This window comes from Mirounga leonina, unplaced genomic scaffold, assembly GCF_011800145.1.
Source record: "Mirounga leonina isolate KUSES-001 unplaced genomic scaffold, KU_Mleo_1.0 Mir_91, whole genome shotgun sequence".
Classification (NCBI taxonomy): Eukaryota; Metazoa; Chordata; class Mammalia; order Carnivora; family Phocidae; genus Mirounga; species Mirounga leonina.
Genome location: NW_023270839.1, coordinates 12,507,746 through 12,532,576, shown reverse-complemented (window position 1 = coordinate 12,532,576; position 24,831 = coordinate 12,507,746). Strand labels below are relative to the sequence as shown.

The 24,831-nt window shown below is 35.6% G+C and overlaps 1 protein-coding gene across 1 annotated transcript in view; it reads left to right on the top strand.

The window, feature by feature from the left end:
• AQR (aquarius intron-binding spliceosomal factor) overlaps nt 1–24,831 on the top strand; it is a 100,299-nt gene that overhangs the window by 17,399 nt on the left and 58,069 nt on the right. Inside the window, exons 5-13 of the mRNA XM_034994740.1 lie at nt 5,610–5,730; nt 8,069–8,209; nt 9,594–9,662; nt 10,733–10,833; nt 14,269–14,345; nt 17,680–17,744; nt 18,963–19,079; nt 20,807–20,920; nt 22,523–22,626. Coding sequence (XP_034850631.1) covers nt 5,610–5,730; nt 8,069–8,209; nt 9,594–9,662; nt 10,733–10,833; nt 14,269–14,345; nt 17,680–17,744; nt 18,963–19,079; nt 20,807–20,920; nt 22,523–22,626 — 909 coding nt within the window. The remainder of the gene's footprint in view (nt 1–5,609; nt 5,731–8,068; nt 8,210–9,593; nt 9,663–10,732; nt 10,834–14,268; nt 14,346–17,679; nt 17,745–18,962; nt 19,080–20,806; nt 20,921–22,522; nt 22,627–24,831) is intronic.

The following is a 24,831-nucleotide window of genomic DNA, read 5'->3' as shown; positions in this document are numbered from 1 at the left end:
CAAGTCGAAATCAAAAAGGCTATTAATGAGGTGCAATCAATAATGGAGGCTCTAACTGCTAGGATAAATGAGGCAGAAGAGAGAATTAGTGACATAGAAGACCAAATGATGGAGAATAAAGAAGCTGAGAAAAAGAGAGAGAGAAACAACTACTGGATCACGAGGGCAGGATTTGAGAGATAAGTGATACCATTAGACAAAACAATATTAGGATAATTGGGATCTCAGAAGAATACGAGAGGGGCAGAAGGTATATAGGAGCAAATTATAGCAGAGAACTTCCCTAATTTGGGGAAGGAAACAGGCATCAAAATCCAGGAGGCACAGAGAACCCCCCCCCTCAAAATCAAAAATAGGTCAGCACCCCAATATCTAATAGTAAAACTCCCAAGTCTCAGACAAAGAGAAAATCCTGAAAGCAGCTCGGGACAAGAGGTCTGTAACCTACAACAGTACAACAGATTGGCAGCAGACCTATCCACAGAGACCTGGCAGGCCAGAAAGGACTGGCATGATATATTCAGAGCACTAAACAAGAAAAATATGCAGCCAAGTATACTATATCCAGCTAGGCTGTCATTGAAAATAGAAGGAGGGATAAAAGGCTTCCAGGACAAACAAAAACTAAAAGAATTTGCAAACACCAAACCAGCCCTACAAGAAATATTGAAAGGGGTCCTCTAAGCAAAGAGAGAGCCTAAAAGTGGCATAGACCAGAAAGGAATAGAGACAATATACAGTAACAGTCACCTTACAGGCAATATAATGGCACTAGATTCCTATCTTTCGATAGGTACCCTGAATATAAATGGGCTAAATGCCCCAATCAAAAGATAAAGGGTATCAGATTGGATAAAAAAATAAGACCCATCAATATGCTGTCTGCAAGAGACTCATTTTAGACCCAAAGACACCCCCAGATTGAAAGTGAGGGGGTGGAAAACCATTTACCATGCTAATGGACACCAAAAGAAAGGTGGGATAGTGATCCTTATATCATACAAATTAGATGTTAAGCCAGAGACTGTAATAAGAGATGAGGAAGGACACTATATCCTACTTAAAGGGTCTATCCAACAAGAAGATCTAATAATTGTAAATATCTATGCCCCTAACATGGGAGGAGCCAATTATATAAGCCAGTTAATAACAAAATCAAACTAATACATCAACAACAATACAGTATTAGTAAGGGACTTTAACAAGCCCCTCACTGAAATGGACAGATCATCTAAGCAAAAGATTAACAAGCAAATAAAGGCTTTAAATGACACACTGGACCAAATGGACTTCACAGATGATATTCAGAACATTCCATCCCAAAGCAACAGAATACACATTCTTCTCTAGTGCCCATGGAACATTCTCCAGAATAGATCACATCCTAGGTCACAAATCAGGTCTCAATCGGTACCAAAAGATTGGGATCATTCCCTGAATATTTTCGGACCACAATGCTTTGAAACTAGAACTCAATCACAAGAGGAAAGTCGGAAAGAACTCAAATACATGGAGGCTAAAGAGCATCCTACTAAAGAATGAATGGGTCAACCAGGAAATTAAAGAAGAATTAAAAAAATTCATGGAAACAAATGAAAATGAAAACGCAACTGTTTAAAATCTTAGGGATGCAGCAAAGGCAGTCCTAAGAGGAAAGTATATAGCAATACCAGCCTTTCTCAAGAAACAAGAAAGGTCTCAAATACACAACCTAACCCTACACCTACAGGAGCTGGAGAAAGAACAGCAAATAAAGCCTAAACCTATCAGGAGAAGAGAAATAATAAAGATCAGAGCAGAAATCAATGAAATAGAAACCAAAAGAATAGAATAGTAGAACAGATCAGCAAAACTAGGAGCTGGTTCTTTGAAAGAATTAATGACATTGATAAATCCCTAGCCAGACTTATCAAAAAGAAAAGAGAAAGGTCCCAAAGAAATAAAATCATGAATGAAAGAGGAAAGGTCACAACCAACACCAAAGAAATACAAACAATTAGAAGAACATATTATGAGCAACTCTATGCCAGCAAATTAGATAATCTGGAAGAAATGGATGCATTCCTAGAGATGTATCAACTACCAAAACTGAATCAGGAAGAAATAGAAACCCTGAACAGACCCATAACCACTAAGGAAATTGAAGCAGTAATCAAAACTCTCCCAACAAACAAAAGTCATGGCCAGATAGCTTCCCACGGGAATTCTACCAGACATTTAAAGAAGCGTCATTACTTATTCTTCTGAAACTGTTCCAAAAAATAGAAATGGAAGAAAAACTTCCAAACTCATTCTACAAAGTCAGCATTACCTTGATTCCAAAACCAGAGACCCCACTAAAAAGGAGAATTACAGACCAATATCCCTGATGAACATGGATGCAAAAATTCTCACCAAAATACTAGCCAATAGGATCCAACAGTACATTAAAAGAATTATTCACCACGACCAGCTGGGATTTATTCCTGGGCTGCAAGTTTGGTTCAACATCCACAAATCAATCAATGTGATACAATACATTAATAAAAGAAAGAACAAGAACCATATGATCCTCTCAATAGATGCAGAAAAAGCATTTGACAAAGTACAGCATCCTTTCTTGATTAAAACTCTTCAGAGTGTAGGGATAGAGGTTACATACCTCAATATCATAAAAGCCATCTATGAAAAACCCACAGCGAATATCATTCTCAATAGGGAAAAACTGAGAGCTTTTCCCCTAAGGTCAGGAACACGGCAGGGATGTCCACTATTACCACTGCTATTCAACATAGTACTAGAAGTCCTAGCCACAGCAATCAGACAACAAAAAGAAATAAAAGGCATCCGAATGGGCAAAGAAGAAATCAAACTCTCACTCTTTGCAGATGATATGATATTTTATGTGGAAAACCCAAAAGACTGCCCCCCAAAACTGCTAGAACTCATACAGGAATTCAGTAAGGTGATAAAATCAATGCACAGAAATCAGTTGCATTTCTATACACCAACAACAAGACAGAAGAAAAGGAAATTAAGGAGTCGATCCCATTTACAATTGCACCCAAAACCATAAGATACCTAGGAATAAATCTAACCAAAGAGGCAAAGAATCTGTACTCAGAAAACTATAAAATACTCATGAAAGAAATTGAGGAAGACACAAAGAAATGGAAAAACGTTCCATGCTCATGGATTGGAAGAACAAATATTGTGAAAATGTCAATGCTACCTAGAGCAATCTACACATTTAATGCAATCCCTATCAAAATACCATCAACTTTTTCCAAAGAAATGGAACCAATCATCCTAAAATTTGTATGGAAACAGAAAAGACCCCAAATAGCCAGAGGAACGTTGAAAAAGAAAAAGCTGGTGGCATCACAATTCCGGACTTCAAGCTCTATTATAAAGCTGTCATCATCAAGACAGTATGGTACTGGCACCAAAACAGACACATAGATCAATGGAACGGAATAGAGAACCCAGAAATGAACCCTAGACTCTATGGTTAACTAATCTTCGACAAAGCAGGAAAGAATTTCCAATGGAAAAAAGACAGTCTCTTCAACAAATTGTGTTGGGAAAATTGGACAGCCACATGCAGAAGAACGAAACTGGACCATTTCCTTACACCACACACAAAAATAGACTCAATGGATGAAAGACCTAAATGTGAGACAGGAGTCCATCAAAATCCTAAAGGAGAACACAGGCAGCAACCTCCTCAACCTCAGCCGCAGCAACTTCTTCCTAGAAACATCGCCAAAGGCAAGGGAAGCAAGGGTAAAAATGAACTATTTGGGACTTCATCAAGATAAAAAGCTTTTGCACAGCAAAGGAAACAGTCGACAAAACCAAAAGACAACCGATAGAATGGGAGAAGATATTTACAAATGACATATCAGATAAAGGGCTAGTATTCAAAATCTATAAAGAACTGATCAAACTCAACACCCAAAGAACAAATAATCCAATCAAGAAATGGGCAAAAGACATGAACAGACATTTCTGCAAAGAAGACATCCAAATGGCCAACAGACATATGCAAAAGTGCTCAACATCACTTGGCATCAGGGAAATCCAGATCAAAACCTCAATAAGATACCACCTCACACCAGTCAGAATGGCTAAAATTAACAAGTCAGGAAACAACAGATGTTGGCGAGGATATGGTGAAAGGGGAATCCTCCTACACTGTTGGTGGGAATGCAAGCTGGCACAGCCACTCTAGAAAACGGTATGGGGGTTCCTCAAAAAGTTGAAAATAGAGCTACCCTTTGGCCCAGCAATTGCACTACTGGGTATTTACCCCAAGGATACAAATGTAGTGATCGGAAGGGTTACTTGCACTCCAATGTTTATAGCAGCAATGTCCACAATAGCCAAACTATGGAAAGAGCCAAGATGTCCATCAACAGATGAATGGATAAAGAAATACCATGGAATATTAATGCAGCCATCAAAAAACGAAATCTTGCCATTTGCAATGACGTGGTTGGAACTAGAGGGTATTATGCTAAGTGAAATAAGTCAATCAGAGAAAGACAAGTATCATATGATCTCACTGATGTGAGGAATTTTTAATCTCAGGAAACAAACTGAGGGTTGCTGGCGTGGTGGGAGGTGGGAGGGATGGGTGGCTGGGTGATAGACATTGGGGAGGGTATGTGCTGTGGTGAGCGCTGTGAATTGTGTAAGACTGATGAATCACAGACCTGTACCTCTGAAACAAATAATACATTGTATGTTTAAAAAAAAAAAAGAAGAAGATGGAAGGGAAAAACGAAGGGGGGGCGGAATCGGAGGGGGCAACGAACCATGAGAGACTATGGACTCTGAGAAACAAACTGAGGGTTTTAGAGGGGAAGGGGTGGGGCGATGGGTTAGCCTGGTGATGGGTATTAAGGAGGGCACGTATTGAATGGAGCACTGGGTGTTATACGCAAACAGTGAATCATGGAACAAACACTACATCAAAAACTAATGCTGTCATGAATGGTGACTAACATAACATAGTAAAATAAAATTTAAAAAAATAGCTAAGTTATGTTGTAGAAATCAGAAATACTTAAATTTATTAAGGAATATTTTCACCACAGTCTTAAAATACGAATTTTGGTATCTTGAGAGGAAAATGCCAGTTACCTTGAAAACTGACTTATGTTGAATACCTAGTAAATTAAGTATTAAAATGCTTCTTTTTATTAAGTCTCTTTCGTAGTTTGTGGAAGTCATTTGGTCCTCAGATGAGGTAGTATTAATGTCTCAGATACATTTATCTTCTGAAATTGCCCACAATATCATTTTGGTTTTTTACTTCATAAAGAGTTTTAGATAAGGAATATCCCCAGTGTTCTGATAGTGATAATTACATGTTAGTGATCTTTGCTGTCTTCCTGCCTTAAAAGTATAAACTCTTATTCTCCAAAGCTACAGTTATTATAAATAAATTGGTAACAGATAGCGGTGACCTAGATTACAAGTAAATTTGTGAAGGATTTTCAAGTTACGTAGTTTTTAAAAAGTTTTCAGAAAGTTGTAGATAATCATGCTCTTCCAGGTGAGTGACATATTATAGTGAGTGGTGGTAACTAATGAAATATTCTGTGCTTTTTCACTCTTCACAGCCAGTATCTTGAAAATTACCTCTGGATGAATTATTCTCCAGAGGTGTCCAGCAAGGCCTATTTAATGTCAATCTGCTGTATGGTGAATGAGAAATTCAGAGAAAATGTCCCTGCATGGGAGGTAACAGATTTAAATTACTTCAGAGCTTTCATACTGTGTTTAAGCCATTAAAAAGTAGAACTTTTGACTGATAATAAATAATGCTTTTAGAACAGAACTTTGCCCAAAAATAAAGTAAGGGTTGAGAAGAAAGTGGATGTATGAAGAATACTATTCTTTTTTGATTTCAATACTTTGTTCGAACTAATTTTACTATGAACCAAAAAATTATGAAAGTGAAATTGTTTTTCTATTTCGTGCTTGAAACGAAGAATGGCATGAAGTATAAAGACTTTTCTTTTTTTTAAGATTTTTATTTATTTGAGAGAGAGAGAGAGCACAAGAGGGCGTAGGGTCAGAGGAAGAAGTAGACTCCCTGCCGAGCAAGGAGCCCGATGCAGGACTTGATCCCGGGACTCCGGGATCATGACCTGAGCCGAAGGCAGTCTTTTAACCAGCTGAGCCACCCAGGCACCCCGAAGTATAAAGACCTTTCATCAGATTGAAATGAAGTTTATATTAAATAGCACAAGTAGATAGTGCTCAAATGAGATATTTTTCAGTGTCCTTTTTCACAACAGGGAGTATATATTTATAGTTTTCCATACATAAAGTAGTGTTGCCAAAGTCAAGACAGATGTTTATATTGTAATTTCAGTTTTCTCCTTATCCCCAATTTAGGATCTGCTTTTCCCTTTTTGAAATTTCTAGTAGACTGACATTTTTTCTTTATGCTAGTTTAATAGAGGCTTGGTCAGTAGAGGTCCAAAATCTAGGTTCTCTTTGGCTGCCATAAAATGATCAGCTCATCAACTTTTTTAAATGAAGAAAAGGCATGGGTATTTGTCATCTTTTTGTGGCAATGGTCTGTAAACTGAGGAAGTATTAAACTCTTTAAGATAAAACCATGGTCACTTCTCTTGGATATTCACTACGTAAGAGCCATCTTTGGGCAGATTAGAGCCCAAGTAAACTATGGGCCTTGTGTATTATTGAAAGATCCTGGGGATTTCTTGAAGTTGTTTCATGCTACTATAAGAAGGGAGAAGGAAGATTTTTTGAGCTAAAGAATGACCTGATCAGTTTGCATGTTATAAAGACCATTTTGGTGATTAGGACTTGAAGTAGAGAAATACAGATGAAGAGAAGAGGATACACAAAGATTTAGAAAGCAAAATTGACTGGATTTCATAACTGAATAATTAATAGTAGGGAAGGGTATTATTTTCAATAACTTTCCAGGCTTGGGCAACTGAGTATAATAGATGATACTGCCATTTACCAAGATAGGTAGTAATAGAGGGTTGAGTACTACTATGGAGGGTACAAAATTGTTGAATTGATTTTTGGACTTACTGAGTTTAAATTGCCTTTTGAATACCTAGATGAAATTGTCTAGTAGACAGAGGAATCCTGGGATGTAGAGTTAATGAGAGTGATCGACTGAGGATGTATATTTAGAATCATTAGCATATGTTGTTGAAGTTCAAGGGAGGGGGAAAAGAATGAGGTTAGAACCCCAAAATACTGCTATGTACACAACAGAAGAGGGGCCCTCAGCACATTGAAAAGGAGTAGGGGCTTGGAAGAGTCTGTTGGACTTGACAGCCGTAATAGCCTCAGGGTCGTCCTGGGGGTGGAAGCCTGCTGTAGGGAAGTAAATGAAAACAACTAGTATAGACCACACATTTGGAGCACTTCTGAAAGAAGAGAAAAGGGGAGGTAGGTCACAGGGAAGCTTGAATATATTACACTGTTTACTTTTTATATATTAACCTGGATGTTAATATATATAAATATATATATATTAAATATATAAAGAGTAAAGCGCTAATACAAAGCAGGAGCCACCGTCTTTGAGATTAGTTAGTGGGAAACTAATTTTTGCTAAAGATGTTTCTTTTGCTTAAGTTAGAAGAATTAAAACATTTCAGATCCTTAGAAACAAACACTAAGTTAAATGTGAGCATAATCCATAAAAGAAAAAAATAAAGGAAGTAAAACCATTATTTTAGGGATACCTGGCTGGCTCAGTCAGTAGCGCATGAAACTCTAGATCTCGGAGTCATGAGTTCAGGCCCCCATGTTCGGCATAGAGATTACTTAAAATATATATATATATTTTTTAAAAACACACAAAACATTATTTTATTAGGTAAAGGTTACTACACCTCTTTCATGATCTTGCCAGAAACCTATATTTGACTTGCTACCATTAATTATAAGTAAGCAAATAATCTTGTTTGTAATTATTTGGTTTTGTTAATAGACTCCTGAAGAGTCTACTGATGTTTGTTTAGGGGAGAAAAAGTGGAGAGCAAGCCATTTCAAAATAAATTTTTATTCTTTCTCTTTTCAGACTTTTAAGAAGAAGCCAGACCACTTCCCATTTTTTTTTAAGTGTATCTTGAAAGCAGCATTAGCTGAAACCGATGGTGAATTTTCACTCCATGAACAGACGGTCTTACTGCTTTTTCTTGATCATTGCTTCAATAGTTTGGTAATTTTACTTTATCTTGGGGGAAAACTTTCACATTTTCTTGTTTTTTAAGTTGAACATAAATGAAATTACCTCTATCGCCAACTCTTCATCCATGGTAATGGGGATGGAGGATAATGCCAGAAGTTTAATTTCAGTCACTTCTCAATAAAAACATTTTAGAAGATCCATTCACTTTTAAAATAGACTTGGACTGGATCTCCTTTTTTCTATCTATACTCTTAAGAAAAATGAGCATCAGAGCTGAAATTCTCCAAAGGTAGAGCATCATCGAGTCTGGCCAGTATGAACTTTGAGTAATGAGATCTGTGCCACAGCTGCACACAGAAACTAGCTTTCTTACTTTTCAGGCATGCTTCATGCACAAGCTGCCAGGTCAGCAGGAGAGTTATGTTTTGAGTTGACTGGTTAGGGGCAGTTGTGGATGATCTTTGAAAATCTCTTGGGTTGTGTATGACACATTTTCGTCCTTCATAGGAGTATCTTCAAAAGAATTAAATATTTACAGTAATTAATATTTCATTTGCACTTCTCTTACTGTGGTTAAGTGAAGGTCTGTGCCTCTGAACTGATAGTGCATTAGACCCATGTAGTGCATGGGGTTCTTTCTTATCTTAAGACTGGATGTTGATAGATGGATGACTATTACTTGTTGTATTACTTGAGGTACTACCTCGCATGAATCGTGTAAAGGCATTAAAAAAAGATTCATGAAGCCCTGAGTGGATGCCACTATTTCCTCCTTAACATTTATTAAACTACACAATGCAAATGTAAATATAAACATGATTCTTTATCAGAAGTTGAACAAAAAAAGATTTATTTAGTATTAGTAGTTTGGGGCTAGGTTTGCTTAACTTAAAAGCTAGTTTATTATTGAAATACTTTATTTTTTTCAATATGCCATCAGTTCTCATTACTTGAGGTAGTTAGGTCTATGAAGTAGTTGCAAACACTGAATTGGCTAAAACTGAACCATTGCTCCTAGGGAAAATACAGGCTTAGGAGCCTACAAGCCTACAGTCACAACATTTTCATCAATCAATCAATACATAATCTTGTTTTATGTGTTTCTGTTTAAAGACACCTTACGTAATAACATATTGTTGATTTATTAACCTTGAGCTCATGGCCAACAGCACTGTAACTGAAGTCTAAACAAACTTTATGTAACACACGTATTTTCTCCATAAGGTACATCACAGCCTTCTTGCACATAGGAACACTAACCAGCACTTCAAGTCCTTAATATGAAATATTAAAATACCATTAATTTGGAAGTATTGGTGGCATGCTTTCACCACAGGTAGTATATTCCTTATGTAAAGATTTAAGTTAAAATACTGGTGTGCTTATATATTTGTTTTCTTTGTGCCTTAAACAGGAAGTAGACTTGATACGGAGTCAAGTACAGCAGCTTATCTCCCTCCCAATGTGGATGGGCTTACAGCCTGTAAGTATCTAATTTCAGAAACTTATGTGTATATGTGTTATATAGGTGGATGTAGCTTTAATATGGATATAAAATGGTAACTAAAAATCCCCTTTCTTGCTTAGAAAATACATTTAGTTTACTATGCACTAACTTACCATACAAGTCGTTTTTTAATTTTAAAGTTTTTATGTATAAGCTAGTAGATCTTTCACCTAATATTATTATGAGATAAAATAAGGTAATATCTATTGAGCTCATAAAGAAAGGGTTAATTTAGCAAAATGTGGTTATTATTTCATGTGTGTCTTTGGATGAGACTAAATACAGACTTGAGTTTTTTATTTCCTTAGATTAGAATGTACACAGTTATAGGAGAAGGTCTAGATCATGTTTAATATTAATGACTTCATTTTTTCTTTCATCAAATCCTTATTAGATCATATGTGTCATTCTATCAAAACCAAATTAATTGTGATCTTGGGGAATAAAGTTATAACTATCAAATTTCAGGATAAATAATAAGTTTACTGAAAATTCCATTTCCTGCATATGGGGTTTTTGCACATAGCCAGATATGCAGGCTTATTCATAGGTACCAGCTGATGGCGATAAAAACAGACTTGTATAAATAATGCTAAGTTAAAACTGATAAGTGCCATTAGACAGAATATAGTCATGTGGACATTTCCTTGTTTACTTGTGACAGCTTGTTTCTATGTTCAGTGTTTCAGACTCATTTTTCAAATTTCAGTGATTACACTAGTAAGTCTTAATGCTCTAATTTTTCAAACTTAAAGCCTTAATTTTAGAAATAAGAAAGAAATTTAATTGATTATTGAGCTATTAAGACCTTGACAGGAAAAGGCAGTTTTTATTATTATTTTTTTCTTGTTATTATTAACAATTATTGGAATTGAACAGTTTTTCAAAATAGAGTTATTAGTTTCTCAGTTTTCAGGTTTTATCTTGTTGCTTTCAGGTTTTATCCTATTATATCCGCACATTAGAAAACTAGCTAATAGTGGATCTAATTTTTATCCTTGTAAACTTGGAGGTAACTGGTGATTTAAAGCACATCATTCTTTCAGGCACGATTGGAATTAGAATTAAAGAAGACACCTAAGCTAAGAAAATTCTGGAACTTGATTAAAAAGAATGATGAAAAGATGGATCCAGAAGCAAGAGAACAGTATGTTGCCAAAGCTTTGTTCCATGTTGGTTTGTTACACTGGTTGTGAGTCTTAGATGATATTGGCTGGTTTGTTGTTTCCTTTATATAAGGCTGAACCAAATAAGTAAGAAGTGCTTTTACTCTCATAGGAATATTTTTCATAAAGATCTGAAGGGAAAACCACAGCATCAACATGTTTTTCTTCTTTCTCTTCTGTCTGCCCCAGTGATAAGTATATCACTGATCTTCTGTCTGTCTGTTGACCATAGTTTGTCTGTTAGGATGGTTCTTGATTTTCTCCACAGTCTTCAGGCTGTCAATCCAACTTTTCTTTCTTTTTCTTACTCTCTTATTATTAACAATGATTTTCATACATTTCAGCCATCATTCACTCATTCATTCATTCATTCAACAAATAGTGAATGTTTATATTTTTGCCAGGTACTAGTCTAGGTATTGGGGATATAGCAGAGAACAAAATGGAAGTAATTCCTGCTCTATGGAGCTTACATTGTAGTTGGGGAAGACAGCGCAAACAGATCAATTATGTATTATTTTAGATGGTGGTACAGGCTAGGGAGAAGAATAAATCAAGTATAAGGATTAAAAAAGCAGGTGAGGGTTATGGGTTCTTTTAATAGTAATATTTATAATCCGTTGGGTAAGTCTGGCAGTAAGTATTTATTTCACCAAACAAAGTGTTATTAGTAGGACACGGGAAGGATCTACATACTCCAAGAGCACTCTCTCTCTCTCTTTCAGGCTAGCTGGTCTGACTGTGACCTTGCCTTATCTACGTGTGACTGTTGGAGCAGCACTCCTTGTTCTGTTTCCATCTTTTATTGTTCTTTTCCACTCACTCCTTTTTCTCTACTTACGTAAATATGCTGAAGACTCCCCTCCCTTGGACCTAGGATAACTTTCTAGATCTAGCTTATTTTTTCTTCCACTTAGGAGAGTACTCTGTACATGTGTAGCTAATAATGAAAGCCATGAGTATGGATGAGATGATTTAGTGAGATACATAAATCCTGAAAAGAGGGTTGAGGACAAAAGGAAGTGAAACCTGGGGTTATGCTGGTTGTTACTGAAAATGGGAAGAACTGTAAAAAGGTGCATGTCAGAGAAATGAGTTTCGGTGTAAGGGAGTGAGAGCTATAAGGACAAGATGTTAGGGTCAGAGTAGGAAAATTCCTTCTTTAATTTCCAAGTCTAGTCTCATCTCTCATGGTGTCTTCCCACCCAACAGCCTCTTAATGGAACTAATCACATGGCATCTGTACTACTTGACTACTCTTTTTTTTAAACCCACTCTTACCATTACCTCAATATGATTTAACCATAAATCTCTGTGGCCCTGTCTTCTCTGCTTTCCAGTCTTCGTATAACCCTTTGCTGTATACAGTTGGCCCTTGAGCAGCACGGAGTTTAGGAGCACCAATCGCCTCCCACCATACAGTCAAAAGTCCACATACAATTTGTGACTTCCCCAAAACCTAACTGCTAATAGCCTGCTGTTGACCAGAAGCTTTACTAATAACAGTCAGTGAACACATATTTTGTATACTATTATCTATTACATACCGGACTCTTACAATGAAGTAAGCTAGAGAATAAAAAATGGTAAGAAAATCATAAGGAAGAGAAAATGTATTCACAGTACTGTAGTGTGTTTATTAAAAAAACTCTGCATGTAAATAGACCTATACAGTTAAAACCCGTGCTATTGAAGGATCAGTTGTACTTCTGTTTGCCATGAACTCTGTTTTGGCTTAAGTAATAGTCACTGTTTTTCCTCCTAAACTTGCCTTTCTGGACAATTTCTCTTAATTCTTCCAGACAGTAGGGCTTGGAATACTCCAGTCCTTTGACTAGCAGTTTATATCCCATCAACCAGTCCTATTGGATCATCTTTTGTCCTTTTTCTTCTTTCTTGTCTATTCACACTGCTGTTGTATTAATTCAGGCCTTCACAGCTCCTGACTAAAGCACTGCAATAAATTCCTATTTGGTGTTTCTTCCAGCTTTCCCACAACAATGAGCCTAACTAGCCATCTCTTTAGAAAATTTTGTTTTCTTTGCCATATTCCTATTCACAAGCTTTCAGTGGTTTCCTGGTTCCCATAGGGTAAACTCTAAACTCCTTGCAGTGGCATTCAAAAACCCCCAGCTATTTTTTGCAACTTCTCCAAATTCTTGGCCCAGTCTGTTAATTGTTTCTTAAACATTGCTTCCCTAAGTACCCTTTCCCCTCCACTCCACTTAATTGAAGGCTAACCTAAGCACTTCTAGACAAACTACTTTAGGCCACAGTGCTTCCTTCTTCTGAATTCCAAAAACATGCTGTGTTTTTTATTGAAATGCCAGCTGTTTGTGTAATGGTTAGAATATGTGTAGTTATTTAGAGAAAAGGTTCTACAGTCAGACTTAACTAGGCTCCACACTCGCTTGCTGTGTAACTGTGGGCAAGTTAATCTCACCTCTTTCAGCACCAGTGTGAGATTGGGACAGTAAGTAGTACCAATTTCATAGGACTGTTGTCAGCATTAAATGAGATTATTCATATGAAGTACTTAACGCAGCTCAGATCCTGACACACTAAGTGCTCAGTTAATGTCATCCAGTTTTATTAATTATGTGCTGGTCTGTGTTACTAATTACCTTTAAATTATAATACCTGTCATTCAAGTACATTTTAGTCATTCCCCTCCTTTGTATTTCCAGCAGGACTGGCATAATCATTTGCAGCTGTCCAATACCTGATGAATGTTTGTTGATTTATCGGTACACAGTGCATCTTAAATTAGTAAGGAGTAGAAGAAAATTGTTGGGGTTTTTTTAAGTATTTTTTTTAAGATTTTATTTATTTATTTTTGACAGAGAGATAGAGAGCACAAGTAGGCAGAGAGGCAGGCAGACGGAGAGGGAGAAGCAGGCTCCCCACTGAGCAGGGAACCTGACATGAGGCTCAATTCCAGGACTCTGGGATCATGACCTGAGCCAAAGGCAGCCACTTAACTGACTGAGCCACCCAGGCGCCCCTAGAAAATTGTTTTTAAACCAACATTTAATTTTTCGACATTGTAATATTCTATTACATGTGATACTTCAAACATATTAAGGTATAAAATTGCTTATCTTATTTTAACTACATACTTAAACATTAAATTTTGAACCTTAAGGGCAGACTATAAATGAAATTTTAAAAACTCCTTTCTAGTTCTGACCTTTAAATCACAAGTGAAAACTTTCACAGTAAGAGAAAGGGGTGTTTCTTAGCTGGCTTATTACACCAGTAATAAAGAAGCAGTTGTGTGTTCAAATTATAGTCCCAATTTCAGAGAAAAATGGAGCATTTGAACAGTATAAGAAAGGCTTGTTCGACATTTAATTTTACTTTTGAAATAATTATTTTTCAAAAATAATTTGGTCAATGTTATTTTCTGATTTTAGAGCCTATCAAGAAAGAAGATTTCTTTCACAACTCATACAGAAGTTTATCTCTGTGCTGAAATCAGTGCCTCTTTCTGGTAACTGTCTTCTCTTAGCTCATTTGTGAAGTTGTCATTTAGGTGCCTCTACAGTATTTACTAGTCTCCAGTGTAAAACCTGCTCTTAGAATAGTTTTAAATCATAATAACAACATATCTATCCTCCCCTTTTCATGTATATTACCAGTCTGAGTATTGTGACTGCCTTAAAAATTCACATGTTTTAAAGGTACCTACATTGTTATTGAAATACTCATTTACTTAGCAAATATTTTTTGAGTTTGCTTGCTAGACTTAGGTCCTGAACAAGGTGCAGGGATATAGTGGTGAACAAGACAGTCACAGACCCATGTGGAATTTACAATATGGTGCTAGATAGTATTTTTAAACAACATCAAATACTGTTTGGAGGGAAAAGAATTATTTTTGAGATATGAGCTACAAGACAAAATGGGAAAGATTTCCCTCTAACATGGCCTCCACTTATTGATGAAACAAATATATGTTGTGTAGACTATATACTTAAAAATATACCATGATTATACTATATTTGTGTGTGTGTGTGTGATAATGCCTATATACCAAGAGGGGCTAATTACATTATGCTGAGTTTGCAAGATCTTTATAAGCACTTAGTGAATGTACATAGAGTATTTTTTACTTAATAAAGGTGTATATATGCTGTGTAAGATTGGCTAATAAAATTTTATTTTCTAAGTGTAGATGTATCATTTATATTTTTGCATCAGAGGTTGTAGCTTTTTTTAAACTAAAATACAACAGGATTACTTATAAATGCCGATCTTCCAAGTAAGATTTTACAACTGAAAATCATACCTATAATTCAGTGAGGAATAGATACTAATGCTGTCCATCAGCTATACCTGATTTGAGGCATAAGATTAGTCCCAGCATCAGTGTAAAGAAAAAAATTGTCATATGCTAATCATCTAAGTCACTTAATATTAGTATTTTTAAGTCTTTCAGTTAAGTGGCTTAAATCTAGAAGGAAAACTTAGATTTCTCTTTTGGGGCACAAAAGGTAGTAATGAGTGCTTAGAAGTGCTAATGCCTATCATAATTAAGGTCATAAAAATGGACATCTCTATAGAATGTTAATTTTGGGGCATCAGCAAGGTTTGAAAATCAAGTAACAACAGCAGCATGGCATCTGCATTAATTTTAACAATCTTCAAACCACCAGCTGTTACCATTGTTTATTTATTGCCAGAAAACAAAATTTCTTAGATTGACCTTGAGCTTTAATCAAAATTTGTTAACTCTAGCAGAGGAACCAATAAGATGATGAAAGTAGTGTGCTAGTTCAGAGAGGGTAAAGGTAGATGGATTATATAATTAGAAAACAGAAAACTGTTTTTTTTTTAAAAATAAGGATCATAGTTTCATTTTACAGGGTTATGAAAAACAACATATCCTATCGGTTATTATAAAGGAAATCTGTATAGGTTGATCTGAGATGTCAGGACTGCTGTCAGAAGAAAGGAAAAAAAACACAATGTACGTAAGAAGCAAATGATAAGGATATCTTGGTGTCTGAAATTGGAATGACAAGGTTTCAGCTCTAAACAATATGCCCAGTAGGGCCAACTTACATAAAAATATGCAGCTTTATTCACCAGAGCTCAGAAGTTGAGTGGCAAGCATCATGTTCTAATTTTATTTTTTTATTTTTTTATTTTTTTAAAGATTTTATTTATTTATTTGAGAGAGAGAGAATGAGAGACAGCATCACAGGGAGGCGGGTCAGAGGGAGAAGCAGACTCCCTGCCGAGCAGGGAGCCCGATGCGGGACTCGATCCCGGGACTCCAGGATCATGACCTGAGCCAAAGGCAGTCGCTTAACCAACTGAGCCACCCAGGCGCCCCTCATGTTCTAATTTTAATTTTAAATAGGTCATTGCCAGTAATTTTCTCAAACTATAAATAAAAATACAGAGTACAGAGTTGGCTCACTTTTTAAATTTTGGAGAAAAATATTTTTCTTCTACAGTAACGAGAAAAAAAAGCAGAGGACTAGTTTGCATGGATTTAATTTATAAGTTGTTCCTTTAAATTCTTTAGTTTCAACAGCTATATGACTAGATTATGTCTCAGAAAACCTAGATTCCAGTTCTAACCAGCCATTATTTTGTTCTACACTTTTACCAGGTCATTTTCTCTGGTTTTCACTTTCTCACCTGGAAAAGAGCTAGAATAGGCATTCTCTGAGGTCTTTTCCAGCTGTGAAATGTTATGGTTATGTTATTTCATGGTCTGGATTTGGAGCATGTGTTAACTAAAAAAGTTCTACTTAATATTCCATATATTAGTCACAAAAGTATTCACATTTATTTCTTCAGATGAAGCCTTCTATTTTCCTGTATACCACAAATAAATTAAATATTATGTGGATTTATTTAAGCATTCATAGGTTAAATCTAAGCACTGGGGTTAATCGCTACTGGGAGTCCTTAGACTAAGCAGCAGTGGGGACCCTGGAATTATTTCCTTCTTAATTGACAGAATCTTGGCAGGATGGTTTAGCTGGTAAAATGGTAGACTATTACTTGGCATTAGGAAAAAAACAAAACTTGTACTCTAAAAGTTTGTCATGTTACAAGGTTGTAATTACTTAAAAACAAAAGTAAATGTTTTTAAAAATAGTACATTAATACTCATGAATAGCATAAAATAAGGTAGTGATTTAAAAATATTTCATTGCTCTGTCATTGACATTTTAATGTCAAAAAGTAATATATATATATACACAGTGGAAAAAAACCTCCTCTAACAGTTGTCCCTTTAATTAGTTTGGTGTGTACCTTTCCCACCCATTTTCTTTGCATTCTACAGGTATATGTGTCTGTGTGTATACATACATATATGTGTTTATGTATATGAGAGAAGTTGTAGAAGTTCAGTGTGTAAAGATAAGAAGGAAAGTGGGTCAAGAACTGATTTAAACCACCTTTTTAGTTCTGTTTTGTTTTAGACTGCCTTTTTAGTTTTTGTATCACTCGGTTTTTTCAAATCTAATCATTTAGTACAAGTCATTTTTTATGACTAATTATTACAGACATTAGTAGATCTAAATCTAAGCACTTTAAAAATGTTTTTGCAAACCTGATACTTTAAATGTGTTTCTGACCCAAGATAGGTTTTTCATTTTCTTATATTTGTAGAGCTAAACATAAGGGTAAGACATGCCTTTTTTGAAATACAGGTGGGGTCCTTAACTCTGAATCATGATCCTGTCCTGATGAGTAAGAGACAGATGACAGTTGCAATAACTAAATAACTGCCAATTTTAAGATTTAGTACATTGAATAGCCTAAGTAAGAAGATTCTAACATGTTTTCTCTGTTACGTCTAGAACCAGTCACTATGGACAAAGTTCATTACTGTGAAAGATTCATTGAACTTATGATTGACCTAGAGGTAAGAAATGTGCAGTGACTTTTCTGTTACATCATCTTTAATGGGGATAAGGTTGAGTATATGACTATATGAGATATATGAAATATTACATTACTTCAAACTGGCCTTAGTTTTTTTTTTTACCTGTTTCTAGGTGTAACAGAGAGAGGAAAGTCAAAAGCAGTTGGCCCTTGAGGTTTTCAAATAGCTGTCAGATGGCTATTGTTTGTGGAAAAAAATATTATATAGTGTAGTTATTAAACATGAGTCTAGCAATAGCATTTTATTTTCTATCATATTTTAATACCCCATCATAGAGGTTTTTGGTTTTGGTTTTGGCTTTTTTTTTTCCCCCATCATAGAGTTGGGTTTTTTTGTTTTTGTTTTTTTTAGAGTTTTAATTGTGGCTGAAGTTATGGGTTTATGGCCATCTCTTTAATAATCTCACTTTTCTAAATGTGCCTAAATATTGTTGATGAAAAAAGATATAGCTGCTATTGTCAGTTTTTTAAATTAAGATTCTTAAAGAAGATTTCATAATATTAGGTGCAAGATTTTGACAAAGTTCAGATGCAGAGTTGGTGTAATTCAGATTGAATTCATTTCCTTTCCTTTCCCTCTTTACTGCAGGAAATTGAAAGAAAATCCTTTGTGTTCATTTCTTATCTGGAGAGAGAGGGTGGTTTCTTGACACAAGGATTAGGGTATTGGACTAGCAGCCATTCATGAGATCTTTATTCAGATTCTAGTTCTGCCAGTAACTAAAATATAACCTCTGAGGATCTTGATAACCTCCTCTATAAAATGAGGATATTTGATTAGATTAGAGGTTTTCAAACTGATACCACTATCTCGACATTGTCTTACTGACTGTCACAAGGGGGATGTGGGAAGAAGATATGGAGAAAGAAGTCTCCACATGGAGATCCCCAGTCCCTTTTCTCTCAGAGTAGCACCACTTTTAAATCTATACACAATACATATTGGGATTTCATATAGGATTTTGTTTGAAAACTACTGGCCTATGTATGTGTGAAATTTCTTCAGTGCTGGATTTTATTTTTAAACATTGCCACTGACTTTACTTATGGCATTGACCAGACCCCTTGCTTTGTGCACCGTGACTTTTGGGAGACTAGAGGGTACCTTGTATGTGATTGACACTTCTGAGCAAATTAGTAGATTTTACCTCTAGCTGCAGAGATCATACAGACTTATTGCCATGTTTATTTTTTCTAGGCCCTACTCCCCACAAGGCGCTGGTTTAATACCATCCTGGATGACTCCCACCTTTTGGTTCACTGTTACCTTTCCAATCTTGTTCACAGGGAAGAGGATGGCCATCTTTTTTCCCAGGTGAGCATTGATAGATCTGAACTGTTACATACAGTTTTCATTTCTAAATTGATCTTTTTTTTTTTTTTTGCCATGAAACTAATACCAGTGGATGATATAAAGGAAATTTTGCTAAATATTGAATTGAATAATATAAATTCCTAATTAGTCATTTTAAAGTAAAATCAAGTCTTAATATAGAAAATGAATGATTAAGAACTTTTGTTAATCATATGTGATTTTATTATTGGACTAAATTATGATCTTGGCGATGTAGTCCCACATACTCATATATTTTATGTTAGTAACCACTGTGGAATACAATAGATGATAAGCATTAATTTCAAGAGAACTATGCCCTAATATCATGGCTGTCTTTCCATAAGATGGTGACAGAGACAGTTGATAGCATGGAAGTGGTCATTTGCTGCCTTGGGTAGAAAGAAGTATTAGTGTTTCACATTTCTTGTTTCACATCTCCTTTTCAGGAGGAAAGTCTTCTAACAAACTTCTAACACTTGCCTTTCAATGAGATTATACTTGGAAATACAATTTTTATGTGTTTACATATTCTTTTAAGAATTCGCTTGGGGCGCCTGGGTGGCTCAGTCGTTAGGCGTCTGCCTTTGGCTCAGGTCATGATCCCAGGGTCCTGGGATCGAGCCCCGCATCGGGCTCCCTGCTCTGCGGGAGGCCTGCTTCTCCCTCTCCCACTCCCCCTGCTTGTGTTCCCTCTCTCGCTGTGTCTCTCTCTCTCAAATAAATAAATAAAATCTTTAAAAAAAAAAAAAAATTCGCTTATTTTTTTTTTTTTTTTTTTTTAAATTTAGAGAGTGCAAGCTGGGGAAAGGGAGAGAGAGAATCTCAAGCAGACTCCCCACTGAGCGCAGAGCCCCACTTGGGGCTCAGTCTCACGACCCTGAGATCATGACTTGAGCCTAAACCAAGAGTCGGACGCTTAACCAACTGCGGCACCCAGGCGCCCCAAGAATTTTTTTATCTTGTATCTATATTTTTTCTCATTCTCTTATTAAATTTCTGTCTAGTGATTTGCCACATACATTACAACATATTAAAATTCTCATATCTGATCTTCCATAGATTAGAATTAAGAATAATAAAGATTTGGGGTGAATGCAGCCGGTAGATTCTTGATGCCATTGCTAGGAAGGGAAAGCAGGCCTTCATTAGCAACCATAACTAGGCCAAACAAAGGGCTTGATGGCCATGGAGACTGATGAGAGGAATAAATATCTTAGCTTTCCTCACCTTGCTGCTTTTCCCTAATAGAAGCAGTACATAGAGGAGAGTATCTTTAATTATGAATTCCAGAACCTTCATTCAGAAAATTCTGTATTAAGTGGCATAAGTAAAGGACCTCATGGGTTCCCCCTACTGGTCTAGTTCTATAAATTTGCAGTGATGTAGTTTTTTTCCATTAGTGTTTGACTTCCTTAGATCCTTAATGTCTGTTCATTATTGGGATTACAGTTTAAGTTCTTCTCTGTAGAAGTAGACCATGTCTATGAAATAGACTTTAATAATTTATTCACTAGACTCATACTTTATTCTTACAAAAATAACACGTTTGGATATGTTCTAAAGTGTTTGTTGCAGTGTTTACATTCCAGAGTTTTTCAGCACCTCTGAGAAGTTATATGGACTTGTTTACTCTTTATAGTAGTTTTTGTTCCTGGTTTCTTGTTCTTATGTTCACACAGTTTAGTAATGTAAATGTATCCTTTCAGCTTTTGGACATGCTAAAGTTCTATACTGGTTTTGAGATTAACGACCAGACTGGAAATGCTCTGACAGAGAATGAGATGACCACAATTCACTATGACAGAATTACTTCTCTACAGGTAACTGAAATGCTGTGCAGCCTATGCTTCTGCTCTATCAAGTTGGGTCACAAATAATTTAGTTTTGTGTAGTACAGATAGAGGAAAGTACTAATTTAATGATGTTTTCATATTGAACTTTTTAAATATTGCTAATTCTAATGAATCCATGGGGAAAAAATGGCTCTCTTCAGTCTTGAGAATCACAATACTGATATTTGACAGTCAAATTTTCTATCAGTTACTGGGCCAATCTGATGCATATACTTACCATTTTTATTTTATGAAAGACCATTCCAATATATTGACAAAGTATGTGTGAGCATTTTGTACATTTTAAAAATAAACAACCATAATGGGACTGAAATTTGCCAGTACAGCTCAGCTATGTCAACAAAGTACCTTTGTTTTCTATTACTGATCTCATCCTGCTCTTACTCTTTCTGGTGGCAGAAAGAAGCTTTTATTTGTCACTTTGAAGAAATTCAGTTCTTTCTGTTTTAAAGAGTCTTTTTGGGTAAAGACTCAGTCAAACTTAAGTTCATATTGTCTTTCATAATCAATTCCACTATCTCTCAAGGACACTCTGCTCTCCCTCTTCTTTCCCAGAATGGCATCTGGATATGTGGAGGCACTATGATAGCCTCATCATTTTGGAAGAGGAGTGATCTGCACAGAGTCCTGGCTCAAATGTCTTTTCCTGCTCTTCTCAGAGCAGTAGTGTGTTTGTCCTTCTGCTTCTGCCCTTGAAGTGACCACGGCTCGTGTGGCATGTGGTCTGCTCTCTTGGCACCAAGCAAGGCATGATGATGGTTCCCGAGGAGTTTGGCTATCTCCTTGCTGATGAGGTTCCAACCTTGCTCTTGGTGGTACTAGAGTTCTCCTGAGAGCTGACTCTCATTCATTTCCTAGCTTAAACAACTCACTGAGGCTTGGGTTGCAGGGTCGTTTTGCTATTAGCTATAGTAATCTCATGGCATGCTCACAATAACCTTGGCAACTTATGGTGCCATCTACTATGAGGCACATGAAAATATCTGGATCTTCTCTGTGTCACGTGGACATTAAGGAAGACTACCTTTTACACTCTTACCCAGTCACTGTAATGCTGCTATTTTTGTTTTCTTACAGCTTACCCCATGGTTGGTTGGGGGTGTTACCCTGAAAGGTCCTTTCTTTCCAGAGTTCCAAAGTAAAAGCACAAACCACTGTGCTTTTGAATTCTCCCTCAAGCTATCTCTCCAGTGGGAATTTCCCTTGGAACTTTCTTTTAGTTTTGTTGCCCCAGTTCTTCATAATAAAGTGTTTTGTTTTATTTTTCTTTCCCTTCCTGTCAGCGAAGCTAAGGCTTTCGTGGCTGTTTTCATGTATCTTCAAAATACAGCATTAGAAAGAAAAAACTGAACATTGACTCTGTTTTTGCAATCCTGCTGGAATAATTCTAGTTTTTTCCCATTGTATTGAATGCTTCTGGCTAAATAAGGCAGAGGTCACATATGAGAAGCGTAAGAAAGAGAAGTGCATTAATATTTTTTAAATATTATTTTTATTATGTAGTATATAAATTGTAGTTGATTGTATTAATATGTAGGCATTAGTTACTGATTTTATTCTCTTTTCTAGAGAGCTGCTTTTGCACATTTCCCTGAACTCTATGATTTTGCCCTCTCAAATGTGGCAGAAGTAGATACTCGGGAATCTTTGGTCAAGCTTTTTGGACCTCTCAGGTAAGTCAACATGAAAGGAAAACTGAATTTTAATTTTCTTTTTGCTTTTAATCATTTTGCACTACTAAGTAATGTAACTTATTGCACCACTCTGTTGACAGCTAAAACTAGTGCTACTCTCTGGCAGTTGGTATCTTTAAGTCACTTAGACATAATTATTGATCTTCTGTTTTGGGGGGCAAAATTTGTATTTTTCATAACTTAAACATTTTTCCTAAATCATACATTTTTCTTAGAGTAGAACATAAAACTGGTATCCCATCTATCATAATATAAAACAGAAACCAGTAAATGTTCATATGTGATATTAGAATATGAGAAAAATTTTTGTGTGTTCAAAATTTATGAAATTAGTAATATTCTTTGACACTTAGCTAATATACTTTTTTGAAAATGGTAGTAAGACATTTATAGTACATGGTAGGCACTCTACTAAGTGTGTAAATAATCCTCAAGACATTCATTTGTGTGAGGAGTAGGTACCATTTTAGAAATAAGCTCACTGAGACACAGAATTGTTAAGTCATTTGCCTAGATCAAATAGCAGGTAAGTGGCAGAGCTAGGATTCCAATTTCAAACCTAGGCAGTCTAACTTTTAACTGTGTTGTTATCTCCCCATTGTCCTTAATTCTTAGGAGAAATTATATTTAGTTCATTGACTATTTAAAATGAAACAAATCTGGTTTCAAATTGAAAGTTGGTTTGGTTTTTGATTTTTGTAAGAAGATTTAATAATGACTCTTACAATAACACAAAAATCTGTTTCATTCTCTTAATGAACTGCATAAAGTTCCATTGGACAGGTCAACTGTACTATTTTTTAATCACTCTCCTATTGACACATCTTTACCTTCTAAATTTTTGGCCCTTACTAACAATTCAGTAATGAACAACATTGTTTCTGTATCTATATAAAAATTCTTGGTACTGATTCCCAGAAGCAGTATAATTGACTCGAAGGAATATCGATTATACCAACAGCATATGAGGATTTATTTCTTTCTCTACCAAGTAGGTACACTAGCCTTTCATTTTTGCCAATCCAAGAATAAAAGAACCCCCATTGTTTAACTTTGCATTCTGTGATTATCTTGGGGGAATTAAGCATCTTTCTATTTTTCCTGGCCATTTGCATTTCCTCTGTAACTTTCTTGTTATCTTTTGCTATTTTGTATTTCATCGCTTGTACTGATTTTTTTTAAAGAAACCTTTATGTATTTTGCATGCTCTGATATTTTGTCTGGTTTGTGTTGCAGTTATTTTCTCTCAGTTTCTCACTTTTAAACTTTGTTTTGGTGTATTTTGTTATTACGAATGTTTTAAATTTTTAATCCTGTCAATCATTTTATAGCAGTAACAAATGGTTTTTGTAGAAGGCCTTCATCACCATAAGATTATAAAATATTATATTTTAAAACACTTCCATAGATTTTTTTTTTTTTTACGTTCAGTTTAGCTGCATAATCCATATGGGGAATTTATTTTTGCCCATAATGCTCCTTTATACTCTTGTAAATTATTGAGGATGCTAAAAAACTTTTTTAATGTGGATTATAGCCATTATGTTCACTATATTAGAAATTAAAACTGGAAAATTTTTAAATACTTTATTAAAATCAATTAAAAGCCTATTATATGTTAGCATATATAGTGTTAATGAAAAATATATTGTCCAAAATTAAAAAAATATATAGTGGGGAGTGGCATTGTTTTGCATTTTTGCAAATTTTTTTTTTAATTTAAATTTTAGTTAACATGCAGTGTAATATTGGTCTCTAAAGTAGAATTCAGTGATTCATTACCTACATACAACACCCAGTGCTCATCACAGCAAGTGCCCTCTCTAATGCCCATCACCCATTTAGCCCATCCCCCACCCATCTCCTTCCATCGACCCTCAGTTTGTTCTCCATCGTTAAGAGTCTTCTTATGGTTTGCTTCCCTCTCTCATTTTTTTTCCCCATTTCCATATGTTCATCTGTTTTCTTTCTTAAATTCCACATATGAATGAAATCATATGGTATTTGTCTTTCTCTGTTTCACTTAGCATAATATACTCTAGCTCTAACCACACTGTTGCGAATGGCGAGATTTCATTCTTTCTGATGGCTGAGTAATATTCCGTTGTATATATATACCACCTCCTCTTTATTCATCAGTCAGTGGATATTTGGGCTCTCTCCATAGTTTGGCTGTTGTTGATA